This window comes from Oncorhynchus mykiss, chromosome 7 (genome assembly GCF_057628025.1).
Source record: "Oncorhynchus mykiss isolate SJ-2025 chromosome 7, ASM5762802v1, whole genome shotgun sequence".
In the NCBI taxonomy this organism is placed as follows: Eukaryota; Metazoa; Chordata; class Actinopteri; order Salmoniformes; family Salmonidae; genus Oncorhynchus; species Oncorhynchus mykiss.
This window is the reverse complement of record NC_143028.1, coordinates 82,758,602-82,782,500: the sequence shown is the minus strand read 5'-3', so window position 1 is coordinate 82,782,500 and position 23,899 is coordinate 82,758,602. Positions and strand designations below refer to the sequence as shown.

At 45.2% G+C, this 23,899-nt stretch overlaps 1 protein-coding gene across 49 annotated transcripts in view; it reads left to right on the top strand.

Moving 5' to 3' along the window:
- Nucleotides 1-23,899, top strand: part of slmapa (sarcolemma associated protein a) — a 133,265-nt gene that overhangs the window by 23,425 nt on the left and 85,941 nt on the right. For 34 of the 49 annotated variants that reach the window (XR_016497467.1, XM_090242110.1, XM_090242111.1 and 31 more), the window contains exons 2-4: nucleotides 4,135-4,282; nucleotides 7,546-7,618; nucleotides 21,879-21,915. Coding sequence is in view for 33 of the 49 variants with exons in the window: in XM_090242110.1 (XP_090098236.1) it covers nucleotides 4,135-4,282; nucleotides 7,546-7,618; nucleotides 21,879-21,915 (258 nt within the window). In the remaining 16 variants the exon portion in view is untranslated. Of the gene's footprint in view, nucleotides 1-4,134; nucleotides 4,283-7,545; nucleotides 7,619-13,708; nucleotides 14,146-21,878; nucleotides 21,916-23,899 lie in introns of those variants that run through there. The other 15 variants (XM_090242146.1, XM_090242144.1, XM_090242143.1 and 12 more) reach the window with 6 other exon arrangements.

Sequence of the window (23,899 nt, the reverse complement as noted above, 5' to 3'; positions counted from 1 at the left end):
CGATTTTTCTTAAACTTTTAATTGGCCATGCCGATTTTAACCGGTTGACCTCTAGTCGTCAATTGATCTTACAGATATAAACTCCGTAGAAACACTTGTTAGGGCACCTTATCCCCTTCCTCAGTAACACTTGTTAGGGCACCTTATCCCCTTCCTCAGTAACACTTGTTAGGGCACCTTATCCTCTTCCTCAGTAACACTTGTTAGGGCACCTTATCCTCTTCCTCAGTAACACTTGTTAGGGCACCTTATCCTCTTCCTCAGTAACACTTGTTAGGGCACCTTATCCTCTTCCTCAGTAACACTTGTTAGGGCACCTTATCCCCTTCCTCAGTAACACTTGTTAGGGCACCTTATCCTCTTCTTCAGTAACACTTGTTAGGGCACCTTATCCTCTTCCTCAGTAACACTTGTTAGGGCACCTTATCCTCTTCCTCAGTAACACTTGTTAGGGCACCTTATCCTCAACTGTTTCCAGTGCGTGTCAGTGGGGAAAGGAACGTGTCTGTCATTGTGTTAATTTGGAGTGAGTTATTAGGGCACCTTATTCTCTTCCTTAGTAACTGTTTCCTGGGTGTCTCAGTGGGGAGTTGGGGGAACATGATCAGCGAAGTGCAGTCAGTGTTAATGACTGCATGTGGAGTTTGCTGCCCTTTGCAATGCTAATAGCTTTTTTTTAGGGACTTCCTAATACAACCATACAGCTCGACTTTACCTCAACGCACCACCCGGCTCGACTTTACCTCAACGCACCACCCGGCTCGACTTTACCTCAACGCACCACCCGGCTCGACTTTACCTCAACGCACCACCCGGCTCGACTTTACCTCAACGCACCACCCGGCTCGACTTTACCTCAACGCACCACCCGGCTCGACTTTACCTCAACGCACCACCCGGCTCGACTTTACCTCAACGCACCACCCGGCTCGACTTTACCTCAAAATGCACCACCCGGCTCGACTTTACCTCAAAACGCACCACCCGGCTCGACTTTACCTCAAAACGCACCGCCGGGCACGACTTTACCTCAAAACGCACCAGAACACGGCACGCGGCCTGGCTTTATCTGGGAACACACCAGAACACGGCGCTCCTGTGTTGAATGCAGGTGCTTCTCTCCACCACACAACCCCTACATGTCCAGGACAGCTGGCAACCTGGAGGGACCCGCTCGTTCTGGCAACCTGGAGGGACCCGCTCGTTCTGGCAACCTGGAGGGACCCGCTCGTTCTGGCAACCTGGAGGGACCCGCTCGTTCTGGCAACCTGGAGGGACCCGCTCGTTCTGGCAACCTGGAGGGACCCGCTCGTTCTGGCAACCTGGAGGGACCCGCTCGTTCTGGCAACCCTGTTGGTTTTGTCTACTTCTGTTCTCCTGGAAGCTGTGACCAAACCGTTGGTTAGGATAAGGTGTGATGTTTCACCAAACCCACGGTTCGGTATGTTCTGGGGTTAGGGTTCGGTTTTGATACAGCAGGAAAATGAAATGCTAACAGTTAAATTATTTTCTTAAATAACTAAAAATTATTGGAATTCCTGATTCCATATGATCATGAGGTATGTGTGTGTGTGTGTGTGTGGGGCCTGATGAGAGCTCCATCAGGAATAACAACACTTTGTATTTACTGAAATGAAAACACCACTTACTCATCAACAACACTAAAATAAATTGCTATGTGAAATCGATATGTAAATAGTATAGGCCTATGCTTTCCACTGGAGAGAAGTGTGACACTCCTAAAGGCGGTGTGTCCGTGGCAACGGTATTTGTAATTTCCCACACCAGGGTAATGCGATGGCTAGTCACAGTTAAGTAGCCCTGGAGGCCCATTCATCTGTAGTAAGAGTAATGCAGGGTGTATTGGCTAATTCATAGACTGCTTCGGCTTTTAGCTTGTTTACATAGAGTGGGTGCTACCTGTTTTGCTAAAATGGGTGCAGGAGGGCGAAGTTCGTAAAGTGGCTTGAGTACTTTCACGAGGTGCTGAAAATACACTCGATTCTTCTAAACCACCCCAGAATGGATGCATATCTGTGGCTAAAAACACATTGCTCTTGTAGAATCAGCTGCCATGGCTCCTTGAATGTAGAGGGGAGACTTATTTTTTATTTTTTAGTAGTTTTGTTTCTTTCTTGATCCGGTGGTGGAGATACTGGGGTGATGTCGTAAATATGTCAACATATTTGAGGTGTTGGCAGCTGCTTAGTCTATTCTTGTTGTGCGTTGGGACATACTGTTAACGTTTTACATATATTAATATATATTACCAGTCAAGTTTGGACACCAACCCATTCAAGGGTTTTTCTTTTATTTGGACTATTTTCTACATTGTAGAATAATAGTGAAGACATCACAACTATGAAATTATACTTATGGAATCATGTAGTAACAAAAAATAAGTGTTAAACAAATCAAAATATATTTGAGATTCTACAAAGAAGCCACCCTCTGCCTTGACAGCTTTGCACACTCTATTTTATTTAACCTTTTATTTAACTAGGCAAGTCGGTTGAGAACATTCTTATTTACAATGATTGCCTTGCTTGCTGTTTGGGGTTTTAGGCTGGGTTTCTGTACAGCACTTTGAGATATCAGCTGATGTACGAAGGGCTATATAAATTGATTTGATTTGGAACAGTGGGTTAACTGCCTTGTTCAGGGGCAGAACGACAGATTTTAACCTTGTCAGCTCGGGGATTCGATCTTGCAACCTTTCGGTTACTAGTCCAACGCTCTAACCACCAGACTTCCTGCCCCCCCCTTTGCACACTCTTGGCATTCTCTCAACCAGCTTCACGAGGTTGTCACCTGGAAGGCTGCATTCTGTAACTGCAAAGCAGTTTTGTTGTGTCAAAGTAGGGGTGATGTACAGAAGATAGTCTTATATCGTAAAACACCAAGTCCGTATTATGGCTAAAACTAGCAAAGACAAACGACAGTCCATTATCCTAAGGCATGAAGGTCAGTCAATACAGAACATTTGAAGAAGAAACATTTAAGTCCAAGTGCAGTCGCAAAAACTAAGTGCTATGATGAAACTGTCTCTCATGAGGACCGCTTCAGGAAGGAAGACCCAGAGTTCCCTCTGCTGCAGAGGATACGTTCATTAGAGTTAACTGCACCTCAGATTGCAGCCCAAATAAATGCTTCAGAGGTCAAGTAACGGACACATCTCAACATCAACTGTTCAGAGGAGACTGCATGAATCATGTCTTAATGGTTGAATTTCTGCAAAGAAACCACTACTGAAGGACACCAATAAGAAGAGACTTGCTTGGGCCAAGAAACAAGCAATGGATATTAGACTGGTGGAAATCTGTCTTTGAGTCCACGTTTTATATTTTTGCTTTCAACTGCTATGTCTTTGAGATGCAGAATGGGTGAACGGATGATCTCCACATGTGTGGTTCTACAGGTGGTGTTATTGTGTGGAGGTGCTTTGCTGGTGACACTGTCTGTGATTTTTATTTAAAATTCAAGGCACACTTAACCAGCATGGCTTCCACAGCATTCTGCAGCGATACGCCATCCCATCTCCAGGCTGTGTCAGGGCTATTTGACCAAGAAGGAGAGTGATGGAGTGCTGCATCAGATGACCAGGCCTCCACAATCACCCGACCTCAACCCAATTGAGATGGTTTGGGATGAGTTGGACGGCAGAGTGAAGGAAAAGCAGCCAACAAGTGCTCGGCATATGTGGGAACTCCTTCAAGACTGTTGGAAAAGCATTCCAGGTGAAGCTGCTTGAGAAAATGCCCAGAGTGCAATGCTGTTATAAAGGAAAGGGTGGCTACTTGGAAGAATGTAAAATATATTGATTTGTTGAACACTGTTTTGGTTACTACATGATTCCATAAGTGTTATTTCATAGTTTTGATGTCTTCACTATTTATTCTACAATGTAGAAAATAGTCAAAATAAAGAGAAACCCTTGAATGAGTAGGTGTCAACGTTTGACTGGTACTGTATATATTTTCAGTATTCATTCGGATTCCTTACTGAACGGTTTGGTTGAAATACGTGCTTTGTTCCACCTATATACTGTGTGTATATATCCTGTTATATTTTCCTGTGGTTACTATAGTATTTACGATCCATAGACTAACTCTTTATTTCTTGTGTTTCCTACAGTTCTACCTCCAGGATACTAAAAGCAGTAACGGGACGTTCATCAACAGCCAGCGTCTGAGCCGGGGGTCTGAGGAAAGCCCCCCCTGCGAGGTCCTCTCTGGCGACACCATCCAGTTTGGAGTTGATGTCACAGAGAACACGCGCAAAGGTACACACACACACACACACACACACACACACAGAGTGTATGGATAGTACACATCAGAGTTCTAGAGGGGAAACCGACGTGTTCCCGAGAGTCTTCTCTTTCAGTGTTGGTCAGGCCAGCTGGGTAGTAGCAGGTTGTTATAGACGGTGTTGGTCAGGCCAGCTGGGTAGTGGCAGGTTGTTATAGACGGTGTTGGTCAGGCCAGCTGGGTAGTGGCAGGTTGTTATAGACAGTGTTGGTCAGGCCAGCTGGGTAGTGGCAGGTTGTTATAGACGGTGTTGGCCAGGCCAGCTGGGGAGTGGCAGGTTGTTATAGACGGTGTTGGCCAGGCCAGCTGGGGAGTGGCAGGTTGTTATAGACGGTGTTGGCCAGGCCAGCTGGGTAGTGGCAGGTTGTTATAGACGGTGTTGGCCAGGCCAGCTGGGTAGTGGCAGGTTGTTATAGACGGTGTTGGCCAGGCCAGCTGGGGAGTGGCATGTTGTTATAGACGGTGTTGGTCAGGCCAGCTGGGGAGTGGCAGGTTGTTATAGACGGTGTTGGTCAGGCCAGCTGGGTAGTGGCAGGTTGTTATAGACGGTGTTGGTCAGGCCAGCTGGGGAGTGGCAGGTTGTTATAGAAGGTGTTGGTCAGGCCAGCTGGGGAGTGGCAGGTTGTTATAGACGGTGTTGGTCAGGCCAGCTGGGGAGTGGCAGGTTGTTATAGACTGTGTTGGCCAGGCCAGCTGGGTAGTGGCAGGTTGTTATAGACAGTGTTGGCCAGGCCAGCTGGGGAGTGGCAGGTTGTTATAGACGGTGTTGGTCAGGCCAGCTGGGTAGTGGCAGGTTGTTATAGACGGTGTTGGTCAGGCCAGCTGGGGAGTGGCAGGTTGTTATAGAAGGTGTTGGTCAGGCCAGCTGGGGAGTGGCAGGTTGTTATAGACGGTGTTGGTCAGGCCAGCTGGGTAGTGGCAGGTTGTTATAGACGGTGTTGGTCAGGCCAGCTGGGTAGTGGCAGGTTGTTATAGAAGGTGTTGGTCATAATATTCACTATCTTAAACGGTTCAAGTTAGAGAGACACATTATTGGGAATAAAACCTGTTTTTTACATTTCTATCATGTCTACCAGAGGTTACTCTGATGTCTAGTCTTAAATCCCTCAGTTGTGTTAAATGGGGGCCTTCTGGGAAATACGTCCACCGTTATGGTACCTGTAGCGGCCAACACAACCATAAGGGCTACGTCCTAATTCTCTCCTTCCTCACAAAGTCTACACTTGCTCATATCCCTTCACTGATAAAAAAAAAAATAATTTAAAAGAAGGAAATAACTGGTATAACAAACATGGTAGAAACCAGCCCATATGGTTGTAACTGTACATGTATTGGTGCAGGGACCTTGGTTCGGTCCGCACGGTTCGGTCCGCACTGTGAACCCATGTAAATACGTTAAAATCTGGTCTGTCTGTATTAGACTGGATCTGCTGTGTGTGTTGGCCTGCCTGTATTAGACTGGATCTGCTGTATTAGACTGGATCTGCTGTGTGTGTTGGCCTGCCTGTATTAGACTGGGCCTACTGTATTAGACTGGTTCTGCTGTGTGTGTTGGCCTGCCTGTATTAGACTGGACCTACTGTATTAGACTGGATCTGCTGTTTGTGTTGGCCTGCCTGTATTAGACTGGATCTGCTGTGTGTTGGCCTGCCTGTATTAGACTGGATCTGCTGTGTGTGTTGGCCTGCCTGTATTAGACTGGACCTGCTGTGTGGTTGGCCTGCCTGTATTAGACTGGACCTACTGTATTAGACTGGACCTGCTGTGTGGTTGGCCTGCCTGTATTAGACTGGACCTGCTGTGTGGTTGGCCTGCCTGTATTAGACTGGACCTACTGTATTAGACTGGATCTGCTGTGTGTGTTGGCCTGCCTGTATTAGACTGGACCTACTGTATTAGACTGGATCTGCTGTGTGTGTTGGCCTGCCTGTATTAGACTGGACCTGCTGTGTGGTTGGCCTGCCTGTATTAGACTGGTCCTACTGTATTAGACTGGACCTGCTGTGTGGTTGGCCTGCCTGTATTAGACTGGACCTGCTGTGTGGTTGGCCTGCCTGTATTAGACTGGACCTACTGTATTAGACTGGATCTGCTGTGTGTTGGCCTGCCTGTATTAGACTGGTCCTGCTGTGTGTTTTGGCCTGCCTGTATTAGACTGGATCTGCTGTGTGTGTTGCCCTGCCTGTATTAGACTGGATCTGCTGTGTGTGTTGCCCTGCCTGTATTAGACTGGACTTGCTGTGTGTGTTGGCCTGCCTGTATTAGACTGGACCTACTGTATTAGACTGGATCTGTTGTGTGTGTTGGCCTGCCTGTATTAGACTGGACCTACTGTATTAGACTGGATCTGCTGTGTGTGTTGGCCTGCCTGTATTAGACTGGATCTGCTGTGTGTTGGCCTGCCTGTATTAGACTGGACCTACTGTATTAGACTGGATCTGCTGTGTGTGTTGGCCTGCCTGTATTAGACTGGACCTGCTGTGTGTGTTGGCCTGACTGTATTAGACTGGTCCTGCTGTGTGTGTTGGCCTGCCTGTATTAGACTGGATCTGCTGTGTGTGTTGGCCTGCCTGTATTAGACTGGACCTACTGTATTAGACTGGATCTGTTGTGTGTGTTGGCCTGCCTGTATTAGACTGGCCTGCCTGTATTAGACTGGACCTACTGTATTAGACTGGATCTGCTGTGTGTTGGCCTGCCTGTATTAGACTGGATCTGCTGTGTGTGTTGGTCTGCCTGTATTAGACTGGATCTGCTGTATTAGACTGGACCTGCTGTGTGGTTGGCCTGCCTGTATTAGACTGGTCCTGCTGTGTGGTTGGCCTGCCTGTATTAGACTGGACCTACTGTAAGACTGGATCTGCTGTGTGTTGGCCTGCCTGTATTAGACTGGATCTGCTCTGTGTTGGCCTGCCTGTATTAGACTGGACCTACTGTATTAGACTGGATCTGCTGTGTGTTGGCCTGCCTGTATTAGACTGGATCTACTGTATTAGACTGGATCTGCTGTGTGTGTTGGCCTGCCTGTATTAGACTGGACTTGCTGTGTGTGTTGGCCTGCCTGTATTAGACAGATGTTTACCCTGCTTTAGAGACTGTGGGAGAATGCAACTTTTACATGGATCTTCTAACTGTCATTTTTCCCGGAGCGTTATCAGTGAATCTTTACTGTTGGTCATGTTTATATAGGATTTTGGTGGTGTTGATGTTAATATAACCCGTTTGTGTGTTCCAGTCACTCATGGCTGCATAGTGTCTACAATCAAGCTGTTTCTACCTGACGGCATGGAGGCTCGACGACGATCAGAGTAAGTAGTAGAGAGGTTAATTAAATACGTGCAAGTAGTACTAATATGTAGCCGATAGTTCTGCACTCTGGCATTACCATTCAACTGTTGTTACCAACGAGCAGCGATGGGGTCGCTAGGAGACCAGCGGCGGGGTCTCTTGCTGTATGAGATGGAGGGAGGAGGAGGAGAGGTAGACAACGAGGAGGTTGGGATGACTGAGACAGCTGCTCAGCCCCCACACTGTTTCTGCGTCTCCTCACAGAGCCCATCTGTGTGCTTAAACAAATGCGGTTTCTACTGACAATTGTGATGTACAAGCTGTGGCGCAAGGGGACGACGAGCGAGTAAGAGGCACTCCGTAATTTCGATTAAGACATTAACGAGTGAGCTAGGACTGACTTCGTCAATATAACTTTATTTAGCACTTTTGAAATGTACAGTGACAGAATTCAGAACATGGGACTTTTTTTTTTACAGTATTCTCCCTGTACGCCAGGGCTGCACAACCCTCTTCCTGGAGATCTACCTTCCTGTGGGTTTTCAGTCCATCCCTCTTCCTGGAGATCTACCTTCCTGTGGGTTTTCAGTCCATCCCTCTTCCTGGAGATCTACCTTCCTGTGGGTTTTCAGTCCATCCCTCTTCCTGGAGATCTACCTTCCTGTGGGTTTTCAGTCCATCCCTCTTCCTGGAGATCTACCTTCCTGTGGGTTTTTAGTCCATCCCTCTTCCTGGAGATCTACCTTCCTGTGGGTTTTTAGTCCATCCCTCTTCCTGTGGGTTTTTAGTCCATCCCTCTTCCTGTGGGTTTTTAGTCCATCCCTCTTCCTGTGGGTTTTTAGTCCATCCCTCTTCCTGTGGGTTTTTAGTCCATCCCTCTTCCTGTGGGTATTTAGTCCATCCCTCTTCCTGTGGGTTTTTAGTCCATCCCTCTTCCTGTGGGTTTTTAGTCCATCCCTCTTCCTGTGGGTTTTCAGTCCATCCCTCTTCCTGTGGGTTTTCAGTCCATCCCTCTTCCTGTGGGTTTTCAGTCCATCCCTCTTCCTGTGGGTTTTCAGTCCATCACTCTTCCTGTGAGTTTTCAGTCCATCCCTCTTCTTGTGGGTTTTCAGTCCATCCCTCTTCCTGTGGGTTTTCAGTCCATCCCTCTTCCTGTGGGCTTTCAGTCCATCCCTCCTTCCTGTGGGCTTTCAGTCCATCCCTCCTTCCTGTGGGCTTTCAGTCCATCCCTCCTTCCTGTGGGCTTTCAGTCCATCCCTCCTTCCTGTGGGCTTTCAGTCCATCCCTCTTCCTGTGGGTTTTCAGTCCATCCCTCTTCCTGTGGGTTTTCAGTCCAGCCCTAATTTAACACACCTAATTCTACTTATTAGCTGCTCAACAAGACCTTAACTAGCAGAATCAGATATGCTAAATTAGAGTTGGACTGAACCTACAGGTCCGTAGATCTCCAGGAAGAGGTTTGGGCAGCTCTGCTGTACACCAAGTCAAAACCGTAGGATAAATAACGGGGGCATATAAGCAGACAATTATATTACTCTAAAACAGGTTAGACTACATGTGCACCACAAAGTCAGAACAGTAGGTAAAACGAAGAGGGCTAAATAGACCAAATTATTAGGGTGAGGCACATGTGCAATCTTATTACACAACAACAATTACTTAGCTACAGTATACTCATCTCCCTCGTATATTACATAATTTATGCAGCAGCATACGATACATTTTTGGTCTCATCTTGTTTTGCTGTGGTCACTTGACCTTCGTGGGCAAATTTTGTCACAACTTTGTCATCAGTCTGATATTCTCTGGATTTATGATGCTTTCAAAGACAACTGTGTACTCAAGGGGAAAAAACACGGTTGAATCATGACGTCAGTGATCTTCAGGTTGGAGCTCTAGAAAGAGGCCCGAGTTCCCGACTTGGAATTCCCAGTTGGATGACCGTTCAAAACGTATTTTCCCTGTTTTGAAAGCGGCAGAAGTCATGCTGGATTGACAGCATGGCCAATGTTGAATGTTTATCCCTTTAAGCTTGGAAAAGAGAGCCTTAAACCCAGACTTGGACCACACACGCAGGCTAGTGATTGCTTTACAATGCTTGCAGTTAGCCACTGATTCTTTCCAGAACACTCATTGTTGAATTTGCAATTTCCAACTTGTTGTGTAATGTTTATGACCGATTAGCACTGGTACTTTTTATCTATTTCTCTTTATATGACAAGGATTGCTAAGGATTTGCCAGTATATTGTCGACTTGATTCATGGTGACTGCTAGCTAAGATTTAGAAAGTATGTGGACATGATCAGTCCAAGCAAAGCTACGGTACATGTAACGTGATTTGACCTGTGGCCAATGACCTTCTTGGATGGGCACTTCGAATTTAATTCTAAAGCGGTACCCAAGGGCCTAGAATTTTGAGCTCTCCCTGTCGATTTTGCGGTGACGTAGTGTCGCCATGAGTGAACAGAACACTGAGCCAATCACGACTTTACTAGAGAACATTACCAGCTCTTACGCTCCATATTTCCTGTCGCTCCACCACAGAAAGCACTGAGCTAGGCTGAAACACCTGCATTGGAGCTCCCGTACTCAAGAAAACAATAGACAATGTTTGTATGCTGCTTTATTAACTCAATCATTTCATTTGTATTTTTTTTCATTGTTTGCAAACTCTTACGTGACACACACACACAAATAAAAATGACTGGTCACCACTGCTCGGCCCTCCAACAAAACTTCCTGCAGCATCTGGTCTCCCACCCAGGGACCAACCCTACTTAGCGTCAGAGGCAAGCCAGCAGTGGGATGCAGAGTGGTCTGCTGCTGGCATTAAAAAAAGAGTCAAGTATGGCCCTTTGATTTATAGTAGCATAAATGCTGCAGTAGCAGTTAAGTATTTCTGCTGTTATCTGGTAATTCACAAAGATATCTGAATCCTAAAGTTACAGCTATTTCACCATGCAACAGCACTGGTGGGCTGTGTGCATTGAGTGAATCACTGAAAGATTTGATTTTAGAAGCAAAGTGCACAGGAATAAAAGTTTACTTTAATTGAAAGTCTGGGAGTGAGATTTGTCCCGGTGTTTCTTGACCATTTACAAGCTAGGTTGCTTTTCAATGTTTGAGTTTGCCTCCACTGCTAGCAAAGAGACAGTGTCGGCAGATACTGTACCCTATGAAGAAACTGCTTCTCTAATAGAATTCCCAGATCAAACTTGTAGGCGATGTCATGGCGACGTTGGCTAGCTGAGCTCGTGTGTAGCAACACATCAGGTCTAACAGCCGTCTCTGTCAAACTGGTTGTTGCTGTTGACCCCTGCCCTCCTATCGCTCGCTCTCCCTCCATTGTTGCTGTTGACCCCTGCCCTCCTATCGCTCGCTCTCCCTCCGTTGTTGCTGTTGACCCCTGCCCTCCTATCGCTCGCTCTCCCTCCGTTGTTGCTGTTGACCCCTGCCCTCCTATCGCTCTCTCTCCCTCCGTTGTTGCTGTTGACCCCTGCCCTCCTATCGCTCTCTCCCTCCGTTGTCGCTGCTGACCCCTGCCCCCCTATCGCAATGTGTGGACTTCACAATGCGACCTCTAAAACACACACACACACACACACACACAGTCTTGTACAGCTAACCTTGTGGGGACACACAATTCAGTCTCATTCAAAATCCTATTTTCCCTAAACCTAACCGTAACCTATACTCTTACCCTAACCTTAACCCAAAAAACCTAACCCTAAACCTCTCACGCTCTCTCTAGTCCTGTGCACTCTGGAGCAGGTTTAAGCCAAGGATCTCTCTGTACTTCGCTCCGTTCTTCTTTCCCTCAATCCTGACTCGTCTCCCAGTCCCTGCCGCTGAAAAACATCCCCACCGTATGATGCTGCCACTACCATGCTTCACCGTATTGATGGTGCCAGGTTTCCTCCAGATGTGACGCTTGGCATTCAGGCCAAAGAGTTCAATATTGGTTTCATCAGACCAGAGAATCTTGATTCTCATGGTCAGACTCCTTTGGGTGCCTTTTGGCAAACTCCAAGCTGCTGTCGTGGCTTTTGTCTGGCCACACTACCATAAAGGTTTGATTGGTGTGGTGTTTTCTTGGTCACCTCCCTGACCAAGGCCCTTCTCCTCCGATTGCTCAGCTTGCCCGGGCTGCCAGGTCTAGGAAGAGTCTTTGGTGGTTCTAAACTTCTTCCATTTAAGAATGATTGAGACTGCTGTGTTCTTGGGGTTCTTCAATGCTGCAGACACATTTTTGGTACCTTTCCCCAGATCTTTGCCTCAACACAATCCTGTCTAGGAGCTCTACGGACAATTCCTTCGCCCTCATGGTTTGGTTTTTGCTCTGATATGCACTGTCAACTTTGGGACATTTTTTTATATAGACTGATGTGTTCCTTTCCAAATCATGTCCAATCAATTGAATTTACCACAGGTGGACTCCAAGTTGTAGAAACATCTCAAAGATGATCAATGGTAACGGGATGCACCTGAGCTCAATTTTGAAAGGGTCTGAATACTTATAATTGAAATCAGAAGTTTACATACACCTTAACCTAATACATTTAATCTCAGTTTTTCACAATTCCTAACATTTAATCCTAGTAAAAAATTCCCTGTCATAGGTCAGTTAGGATCACCACTTTTTTTTTTTAAGAATGAGAATTGTCAGAATAATAATAGTTAATTTATTTCAGCTTTTTATTTATTTTCTGCCACCCCCGTGCTTCACGGTTGGGATGGTGTTCTTCGGCTTGCAAGCCTCCCCCTTTTTCCTCCAAACATAACAATGGTCATTATGTCCAACAGTTCTATTTTTGTTTCATCAGACCAGAGGACATTAATCCCAAAAAGTTCGATCTTTGTCCCCATGTGCGGTTGCAAACCTCAGTCTGGCTTTTTTTATTGCGGTTTTGGAGCAGTGGCTTCTTCCTTGCTGAGCAGCCTTTCAGGTTATGTTGATATAGGACTCGTTTTACTGTAGATATAGATACTTTTGCACCTGTTTCCTCCAGCATCTTCACAAGGTCCTTTGCTGCTGTTCTGGGATTGATTTGCACTTTTCGCACCGAAGTACGTTCATCTCTAGGAGACAGAAAGCGTCTCCTTCCTGAGCGGTATGACTGCTGTGTGGTCCCATGGTATTTATACTTGCATACTATTGTTTGTACAGATTAACATGGAAACTTCAGGCGTTTGGAAATTGCTCCCAAGGATGAACAATTATTTTTCTGAGGTCTTGGCTGATTCATTTTGATTGTCCCATGATGTCAAGAAACGAGGCACTGAGTTTGAAGGTAGGCCTTGAAATACACCCACAGGTACACCTCCAATTGACTCAAATGATGTCAATTAGCCTATCAGGAGCTTCTAAAGCCATGATATAAATATCTGGAATTTTCCAAGCTGTTTGAAGACACAGTTAACTTAGTATGTAAACTTCTGACCCACTGGAATTGTGATATAGTGAATTATAAGTGAAATAATCTGTCTGTAAACATTTGCTGGAAAAATTACTTGTGTCATGCACTAAGTAGATGTCCTAACCGACTTGCCAAAACTATAGTTTGTTACCAAGGAATGTGTGGAGTGGATTTTTAATGACTCCAACCGAAGTGTATGTAAACTTCTGACTTCAACTGTATGTTAATAAGGTATTTCTGTAGCTTAACATTTAAAAAAAAAAAGCGCAACGATGACAACCGGTTTTTGCTTTGTCATTATGGAGTGTGTAGATAGAAAGATTAAGTTGGGTTTCTCAATTTTAGAATCAGGCTGTTACGTAACACAAAATAACATTCGTTTTTGCAGGACATTACACACACACACGCACATAATGGAGAAACAGTACATTTTTCATACCCGTTTTGGCATGTGAGCACTTTTCAAAACTACTTGACAAAAGCTCTAAATCACTCTAAGTTGGTATTAAAAGTGCATTCTTGTTCGTTCCTCTGAAATGTATCTCTATTGTCCGGACAGCCAGATGTTCCATTTGTATGGGACTCAGCTGTCACGGGGTTTGTCTTGTGAAATGGAATGCCGTCCAACCTGTGTCCTGTTGTGCACCTGTAGAGAACCGTGTTATACCTGTACTGGTTTATGTAAACACAGTGTTTTGTGGGCCACAAGGCCAGACAGACACAGGTCCAACTGCTATTGTCCTGCTCCAGTTTTACGTCATCTCGCTCTCTTTATGAACATCACAAGGGATGCATCCTTATCATTTGCAGTTAGCTTAGCAGATGGGCAGTAAAATGTTGAGGAAACCCGAGGGACAATCCGTGTATGGGCGCTCTTTGACTCTTCCACCTGGGAGGGGCAGGTACTGTGGGGAGGTTGTTCCTGCAGTGCTGTGTGTGTGTGTGAGTGATTGTGACAGGCTGGTTTGAAAATACAGAAGTAGTGTTCTCTTTGAGAGAACAGAGGTAGTTGAACTGAAGATCCTCGTTGATCAACCACCGGGGATATTACTGACGGGTCTGACGAGACGGTCTGTCTACTTATTGTGGTTGGAGCTTACCTGGTTGCGTGAAGCCAAGTGCTTATCAGGTAACCTGACGTGTGTATCAGTGCTTGCAAGTCAATACCTTTTTTGTTCATGTGTAGACTAAGTTTGAGACAGATTAATGTAACTGAAATGACCAGGAAGGAAGTCCTGATGCTGTTTTTTCCAGCAGCATGTAGTAGACTAAAGTAGAGCAGTAGACTACACCAGAGTCACTGTTATCACAATGAGCCTGTAGGTTTTGTCTGTCTGTTTTGACTCTGTGCCATCACCGGTACAGCCCAGCTAGAACTGGAATGAAACCTGTTAGCACACTGGAGGGTAGTGTTGGGTCATGTCTTTTTTGACTCTGTGCCAGCACCGGTACAACACAGCTAGAACTAGAGTGAGACCTGTTAGCGCGCTGTGGAGTATAGCACAACTCCGGTAAGCGGCCAGGTAAGTCTGACTAGGGCAATGGGCTAGTTTAATAGCGTGAGATGCCCATGAAATGTAAAGGTGAACCAACTGTTGGCAGGATAGGAAGGGGAAAGTTGAACTTTCACAACAATCTCGTTCCTTTTGACATAATTATTACTAATACATAAAAATAAAGTTATTTTAAAGGAGCAAAATCAAACCTATTTAGTCTTTTTTTAATTTGTATATTATCACGAAGGTAAACATCTGTCTTACAGTGGAGTTAGAGATTTCAGGCGTGAAAATCGTCTGGAAAGAGGAGCTTCATAAACAGATGAAGATTATGTCTCCAGTTGTGATTCTATAACGGTGTCATGATGGAAACTTAACCGTATCTTAACGTCACCATATTTTATTCATGCAAATCATGAACCTGATTTGATCTAGGAAATTGGGAGGAAGTGTTCTGGGTTGCCATGGAGCTTGTGAAACACTTAAGGTTAGGGTGTGTAAAGGGGCCTTTCAAGTGAACAAAAGAGAAGCGCAGTCACAGATATAGTCTCATAAATAATCTAGTTCTAATTACAAGTTGCAACAGGGAGACTCCTCTCAGTACAGAAGCAGAGAAAATGTCTAATGGGTGTCCTCTGACAAGGCATTGTGTATATATTAAATCAGACAGCACCAAATGTTCTCTAAACATCAGCCAAAGAGGCTGTACAATGTCACTTCAGCTGATACACAATCACAGTGTCACAGACATTATCAGTGTGTCCCCGGCCAAGTCTGGAGGCCGGCATTAACGTTCAACACTGGCAGACATTTGATACTGGCAGTTAAACTAGTCAAAGGTTGAACATCAGTTACTGGAGACTAATCAATATCAAATCATTCCCATTTAAACTGTTTGTGTGTATATACTGTCATACAATATTTTCTAGTAGTCTAAATCAGTGTTTCCCGTTTCTTAGCTCATGGCTCGTTCCTCCTGAGTTGCAGTATAGAACTAGGTGGGAAGTATTCAGCAGACGCAAAAAAGAGAATTACTTAGTGCAGCGACAACGTCCCCTCAGTGACCGTAAGCACATGCCATGCAGGCTAGAGCTGACGCTTTCAAAATGGCGGGACACTAATCTGGACGCTTATAAGAAATCCTATACGACTTCCGCCGAGCCATCAAGGCGTCAACACAGGACTAACATTGAACCCTACGACACCGACTCTGACGGTCAACGGATGTGGCAGTTCTTGCAAGCTATCGCGGATTGCAAAAGGAAACCCAGCCACGATCTGCCGAGTGACGCGAGCCTACCTGACGAGCTAAGGCAAGCAACACTGAACCATGCATGAAAGTACCAGCTGTTACGGACGGCTGATTTCGCTCCATGAAATGCTTTAAAAGGTTGGCCATGGCTCACATCAACACCATCATCCCAGACACCCTGGACCTACTGCAATTCGCCTACCGTCCAAACAGATCCACAGATGACACAATATTTATTGAACTCCACACTGCCCTCTCTGACCTGGACAAGAGGAAGAAAATGAGAGTGCTGTTCATTGACTACAGCTCAGCATTCAACGCCATGGTGCCCTCCAAGTTAATCACCCAGCTCAGGACCCTGGGACTAAACACCTCTCCCTGGAACTGGATCCTGGACTTCCTGACGTGCCACCCCCAGGTGGTAATGGTAGGCAACAATGCATTCGCCATCCTCATCCTCAACACGGGGGCCCCTCAGGGTGTGTGCTTAGAACCTTCCTCTACCCCTGTTCACCCACGACTGCGTGGCTGCGCAGGACTCCAACACCAAGTTAGACATAATGGTGGTAGGAATGATCACCGACCGGCCGTCAGGCAACCTACAGGGAGGTCGGAGGCCTGGCATTATCTATCCTGTTGTCTAGTGACTTTACCCCTACCTACAGTATACTGGTGCTACTGTCTATCTATCCTTTACCCCTACCTACAGTATACTGGTGCTACTGTCTATCTATCCTTTACCCCTACCTACAGTATACTGGTGCTACTGTCTATCTATCCTTTACCCCTACCTACAGTATACTGGTGCTACTGTCTATCTATCCTGTTGTCTAGTGACTTTACCCCTACCTACAGTATACTGCTGCTACTGTCTATCCTTTACCCCTACCTACAGTATACTGCTGCTACTGTCTATCCTTTACCCCTTCCTACAGTATACTGCTGCTACTGCCTATCCTTTACCCCTACCTACAGTATACTGCTGCTACTGTCTATCCTTTACCCCTACCTACAGTATACTGCTGCTACTGTCTATCCTTTACCCCTACCTACAGTATACTGTTGCTACTGTCTATCCTTTACCCCTTCCTACAGTATACTGCTGCTACTGCCTATCCTTTACCCCTTCCTACAGTATACTGCTGCTACTGCCTATCCTTTACCCCTTCCTACAGTATACTGCTGCTACTGCCTATCCTTTACCTCTACCTACAGTATACTGCTGCTACTGTCTATCCTTTACCCCTACCTACAGTATACTGCTGCTACTGCCTATCCTTTACCCCTACCTACAGTATACTGCTGCTACTGCCTATTCTTTACCCCTACCTACAGTATACTACTGCTACTGCCCATCCTTTACCCCTACCTACAGTATACTGCTGCTACTGCCCATCCTTTACCCCTACCTACAGTATACTGCTGCTACTGTCTATCCTTTACCCCTACCTACAGTATACTGCTGCTACTGCCTATCCTTTACCCCTACCTACAGTATACTGCTGCTACTGCCTATTCTTTACCCCTACCTACAGTATACTGCTGCTACTGTCTATCCTTTACCCCTACCTACAGTATAATGCTGCTACTGTCTATCCTTTACCCCTACCTACAGTATACTGCTGCTACTGTCTATCCTTTACCCCTACCTACAGTATACTGCTGCTAGACCAACTTCTCGCTTAATGTCAGCAAGACAAAGAAGAGATGGCGGACTACAGGAAAGCGAGTTGTTATTAGCTGTTGGTGCTCTCTGTATCTAGCCACGTTTTATTAGCTGGTGGTGCTCTCTGTATCTAGCCACGTTATTAGCTGGTGGTGCTCTCTGTATATAGCCACGTTATTAGCTGGTGGTGCTCTCTGTATATAGCCACGTTATTAGCTGGTGGTGCTCTCTGTATATAGCCACGTTATTAGCTGGTGGTGCTCTCTGTATCTGGCCACGTTATTAGCTGGCGGTGCTCTCTGTATCTGGCCACGTTATTAGCTGGCGGTGCTCTCTGTATCTAGCCACGTTTTATTAGCTGGTGGTGCTCTCTGTATCTAGTCACGTTTTATTAGCTGGTGGTGCTCTCTGTATCTAGCCACGTTATTAGCTGGTGGTGCTCTCTGTATCTAGCCACGTTTTATTAGCTGGTGGTGCTCTCTGTATCTAGCCACGTTATTAGCTGGTGGTGCTCTCTGTATATAGCCACGTTATTAGCTGGTGGTGCTCTCTGTATCTGGCCACGTTATTAGCTGGCGGTGCTCTCTGTATCTAGCCACGTTTTATTAGCTGGCGGTGCTCTCTGTATCTAGCCACGTTTATTAGCTGGTGGTGCTCTCTGTATCTAGCCACGTTTTATTAGCTGGTGGTGCTCTCTGTATCTAGCCACGTTTTATTAGCTGGTGGTGCTCTCTGTATCTAGCCACGTTTTATTAGCTGGTGGTGCTCTCTGTATCTAGCCACGTTTTATTAGCTGGTGGTGCTCTCTGTATGTAGCCACGTTTATTAGCTGGTGGAGCTCTAACTAATCGTATCACTAATTTATATATTTTTTGTTGGAAAAGGACCCGTCAGCAAGCATTTCACTATTTGTCTATACCCGTTTTACAAAAGCATGTGACAAATATAAAAAGGTTTGATTTGATCAGCATCCTGTGTACAGCGTTATAGTTTATTTGCCATGTCACAGCAGCCAGCCCAATGACCTCTCACCTCGAACAGATTTAGGGCCTATAGTTAGACCTTGATTATAAATGGACTGTGATGGAGCGTTGCACAACTAGCTTAGTCAGTACTAGAGCTCATTGTCATTCACTCTGCCACGAGTGTTGAGGCCTTTGCCTGCCCCTGGACGGTTGAGGCAGGCAGTGTGGTTTACACTACAGTTGATGGTGTGTGTGGAGTAAGAGCAGCATCAATAGTGTGTTTACATAATGGAGTGTTTGTCTCTATTTAAGATGTGGTTTTGTGTGTGTGTGTACAGTAGAGCTTTTGTCCTCTCTGTGGACGATGTAAGTTCCACAGTAGTACATTTCGTTTGAGGAGCAGGAAACCATGTCATCTTTCTAATAGGTTTACAGTTACACTCAGAACATGGCTGCCTGCACGGCCCCAAGGTGACCCAGACACCTGGTTCTCTACTCGGTACATGGCACGGCCCCAAGGTGACCCAGACACCTGGTTCTCTACTCGGTACATGGCACGGTCCCAAGGTGACCCAGACACCTGGTTCTCTACTCGGTACATGGCACGATCCCAAGGTGACCCAGACACCTGGTTCTCTACTCGGTACATGGCACGGTCCCAAGGTGACCCAGACACCTGGTTCTCTACTCGGTACATGGCACGGTCCCAAGGTGACCCAGACACCTAGTTCTCTACTCGGTACATGGCACGGTCCCAAGGTGACCCAGACACCTGGTTCTCTACTCGGTACATGGCACGGTCCCAAGGTGACCCAGACACTTGGTTCTCTACTCGGTACATGGCACGGTCCCAAGGAGACCCAGACACCTGGTTCTCTACTCGGTACATGGCACGGTCCCAAGGTGACCCAGACACCTGGTTCTCTACTCGGTACATGGCACGGTCCCAAGGTGACCCAGACACCTGGTTCTCTACTCGGTACATGGCACGGTCCCAAGGTGACCCAGACACCTGGTTCTCTACTCGGTACATGGCACGGTCCCAAGGTGACCCAGACGCCTGCTTTATTCTAATCTCCATCCTAATCCATAGTCTCAATGACCAGAGAGAATGCCGAGTGGTGTGGTGAAATGTATTTGAATTAAATGACCCCATTTTTTTTTTTTTTTTTTTGTTGACTGGTTTGGTCGATTGGCTGATGGTCGACCCAAGATTTCTTTAGTCGAGCAATGGCAAATATATCTAAAATGAATAATAATATGGCACATGAGAGGAATGTCTGATTCTCACCTGTCTGAGTGGACTAATCCATTTAGAGGCAGCGGGGGTGGTTGTCCATTTCACTGTTTTTATTACCGTTTTAGAATCTACAATGTTTGTTTGTTTTTACGTTAATTTTTGTTAACGCATTCAATATATTATTACAGTCTTGTCGTAAGAGTGGACATGTTGTTTGCAGAGTGCACAGCCGTTTGTTTTAATTATATTTTTATGATTTGTCACTTGTGTTGAGCCGCTCCTGTCAGTATAGAAGTAGGACTAGTCTACCTGGCCTGAGCACAAATGTTGGCCAATAAATCTAGGCCTGTAACTACTCCCATTTGGGGATTTGATACTATTTTAATATTGTCTTAACTCACTTATACAATGTTGCATGATTGGGCTGGACCAGGTTAATAGTTGATACAATGTTTCTAGTTCCTTGCAGACAGGCCATGTGTAGCCAATGTGATTTTATAGGATATTTATTTTTATCAGAATATTTTCTACCTGCAGGCTGCAATGTTTTTATTTGTTGGATTTTATTGTAGGCTATTTTTATATATTGGCAATAGTTACTTTGAGATTTGTATAATTTTAATTTAGAATTTTTAGTAACCACATTTATTTTGAGAAACTTTATTAGACATGAAACTGTTTAATGAAAATGTCCATATGAAAATCCTAACTGGCACGCAGATCAGTAAAAATGGTAGAACTTGGCACTGGAAAAGGTTGCTGAACGCTAACAGCAGCTGGTGGAAGGTTCTTCTTCTGGCTAGGTTATATTGATCTCTGGCACTCTCCTTTTTAGTCATTCGTGTCTTCAATTTTAATCACAGTGCTTAAAGCATCAGACAAGCTCCGTAGCGAACATATAGTTGATTTTATTCAAACATAGGGTGTCTCTATATGGAAAAATACACTTTTAGACCAATCGATTGGTCAACCGATATTATTTTGTCTAGAACAGCCTTAGGATAAATGAATTATTTGAGTCACTAGGCCAGACATACTCAACTGGCGAGCCGCTGTCTGAATCCCACTACGTACCGCGGGTACTGAATTCTTTATTTTGTAAAAAAAACTCAGGCTTTCAACTTGTTGCTGTTGAAGTTGCTGCGGTCACTCACACTGCACCAACAATACCCACACATACGCCCTAGGGTTGGTGGTATACAGCTTTTCATAGCGTTTCTGTACCGGGGTGTATACGGTAGAGGGCTGCATTTCCGCGGGTCCCGACACAGATCATTTCTCATGCTGTGAGCCGGCGGTCAGACGGACGACTGAGATGAGAATATTTCTGCTGTCCCGTAGATTATTTGTAAACTGAGATCTTTCTGCTTTGTTTTCCGTTAGACCTACCCTAGGTATACTCATTGGCTGATATAGCCCAGTAATACAGATGGCTTAATATAATGGGCCACGTGAGAATCTCTGGTAATTGAATCTATATTTCTTGAGTTATTTTTGCAAATTTGATATTGCCTTTATGGCGCGACATTGCTGGGAAAAGTGAGCTTTGTCACATGCGCCAAAAATAACATGGCGGGACTGTGGTTGGGTTTGGGGCCAGTTCATGCGCTAGTGGGCGGGAGTCCGACAAAGCCCAGCGGGTGCAGTATGGATAGCTCCGGGAATGGGGTAAGGAAATCAGTCCTGCGTAAGACCTCTACTATACCGTATTACCGGAAGTTCACACAATTACGCACATAACACTTTAGGCAACAGGGATCTTGATCCAGGAAGGGATGGAATGTCTCTGCTGTAACCATTGAAGTTTGATTTTGACATAAAGCCACTTAGCCACTTAGCTAGCAAGTTAGCAAACCAAATGTATAGCTGGACTCCTGAGCTGGACATCATTTATTTGACACCTCTTGGATTTCTTGTTGTTATAAACAGTGGCGTAGCACGGACCCCCCCCAGCCCCCATGAGGCCAAAATATTTACTATTTATTTTATTTAAACGCGATTGAAAGTCGTACCGTCTGTATTTCGAAATAACCCCGCCTACGGTATAAACAGTATATAGCCCAAACCTAATGCACACTGTTACTGTGCTGACCTCTGTCAATCATTAACAGCACCGAGGTCAATGACTTCCTGCTCTATTTACCTGTTCTTCCATTGGACTGTCAACATTTTTAAATAGTTGAACTATTTAATGACTGTTGTATGAACTGAACTCTGACTCCTGAACTCTGTCCTCTCCACAGTGTCATCCAAGCACCGTTACCACTTCCTGTTGATAAGGTAAGGGTTGCAATGCATTCTTCTCTCTCTGTGTGTGTGTGTGTGTGTGTATGGGGGGGGTGGGGGGTGTTTTTAACCTCAGGGGTTGCAATTAGGGTTAGAATTGGGGTGAGAGGTTGGGGTTGTGCCATGCTTCCCAACCATGCTCATACACTACATAGTCAATAGTATATGCACTAGAGGTTGACCAATTAATCGGAATGGACGATTAATTAGGGCCGATTACATTGCACTCCACGAGGAGACTGCGTGGCAGGCTGACTACCTGTTATGCGAGTGCAGCAAGGAGCCAAGGTAAGGTGCTAGCTAGCATTTAAACTTACCTTATAAAATGTTTAAAAAAATCTTAACATAACTAGTGATTAACTACACATGGTTGATATTACTAGTTCATCTAGCATGTATATAATTGATGCGGTGCCTGTTAATCGCAGCCTACATCTCCAAACGGGTGATTTAACAAGCGCATTCGCGGAAAAAAGCACTGTCGTTGCACCAACGTGTACCTAACCATAAACATCAACGCCTTTCTTAAAATCAATACACAAGTATATATTTTAAACCTGCATATTTAGTTAAAAGAAATTGATGTTAGCAGGCAATAATAAACTAGGGGAAATTGTGTCACTTCTCTTGCGTTCATTGCACGCAGAGTCAGGGTGTATGCAACAGTTTGGGCCGCCTGGCTCTTTGCGAACTAATTTGCCAGAATTTAATGTAATTATGACATTTTTTTTTTTTTTTTTTATTTTTTTTTTTTACCTTTATTTAACCAGGCAAGTCAGTTAAGAACAAATTCTTATTTTCAATGACGGCCTGGGAACAGTGGGTTAACTGCCTGTTCAGGGGCAGAACGACAGATTTGTACCTTGTCAGCTCGGGGGTTTGAACTCACAACCTTCCGGTTACTAGTTCAACGCTCTAACCACTAGGCTACCCTGCCGCCCCACTGTTAAAATCTGGAACGGTTACGTATTTCACTGAAAGAATAAACGTATTGTTTTCGAAATGATAGTTTCCGGTTTTGACCATATTAATGACCAAAGGTTCGTATTTCTGTGTGTGTATTATATTATAATGAAGTCTATAGTTTGATAATTGATAGAGCAGTCTGACTGAGCGGTGGTAGGCAGCAGCAGGCTCGTAAGCATTCATTCAAACAGTACTTTACTGCGTTTGCCAGCAGCTCTTTGCAATGCTTCAAGCAATATAAATATAAATAAATAAATAAATATGGCCGCTTTTAATCGATCAGCTTTTTTGGTCCTCCAATAATCAGTATCGACGTTGAAAAATCATTGTCGGTCGACCTCTAATATGCACATCTGCTCACAGAATACCTCATTCCAAAATCATCAGCATTAAAATTACTGCTACAACAGCCTCTACTCTTCTGGGAAGACTTTCCGCTAGATGATGGAACATTGCTGCTACAACAGCCTCTACTCTTCTGGGAAGACTTAACACTAGATGTTGGATCATTGCTGTGGGGAATTGCTTCCATTCAGTTACGAGCGTTAGTGAGGTCGGGCGATTAGGTCTGGCTCGCAATCGGCATTCCAATACATCCACAATCTCAACATACCATTTCTGTATGGACCTCTCATTGTGCACAGGGGCATTGTCATGCTGAAACAGGCAAGGGCCTTCCCCAAACTGTTGCCACACAGTTGTCAGTACAGAATCATCTAGAATGTCATTGTATGCTGTAGCGTTAAGAATTCCCTTCACTGGAACTAAGGGTCCTAGGCCGAAATATGAAAATCAGCCCCAGACCATTATTCCTCCTCCACCAAACTTTACAGTTAGTATTATGCATTCGGCAGGTAGTGTTCTCCTGGCATCCGGCAATCCCTTATTAGTCCGTCGGGCTGCCAGATGGTGAAGCGTGATTCATCACTCCAGAAAACACAATTCCACTGCTCCAGGGTCCAATGGCGGCAAGCTTTACACAATTCCAGCCAGTGTTTGGCATTGCGCATGG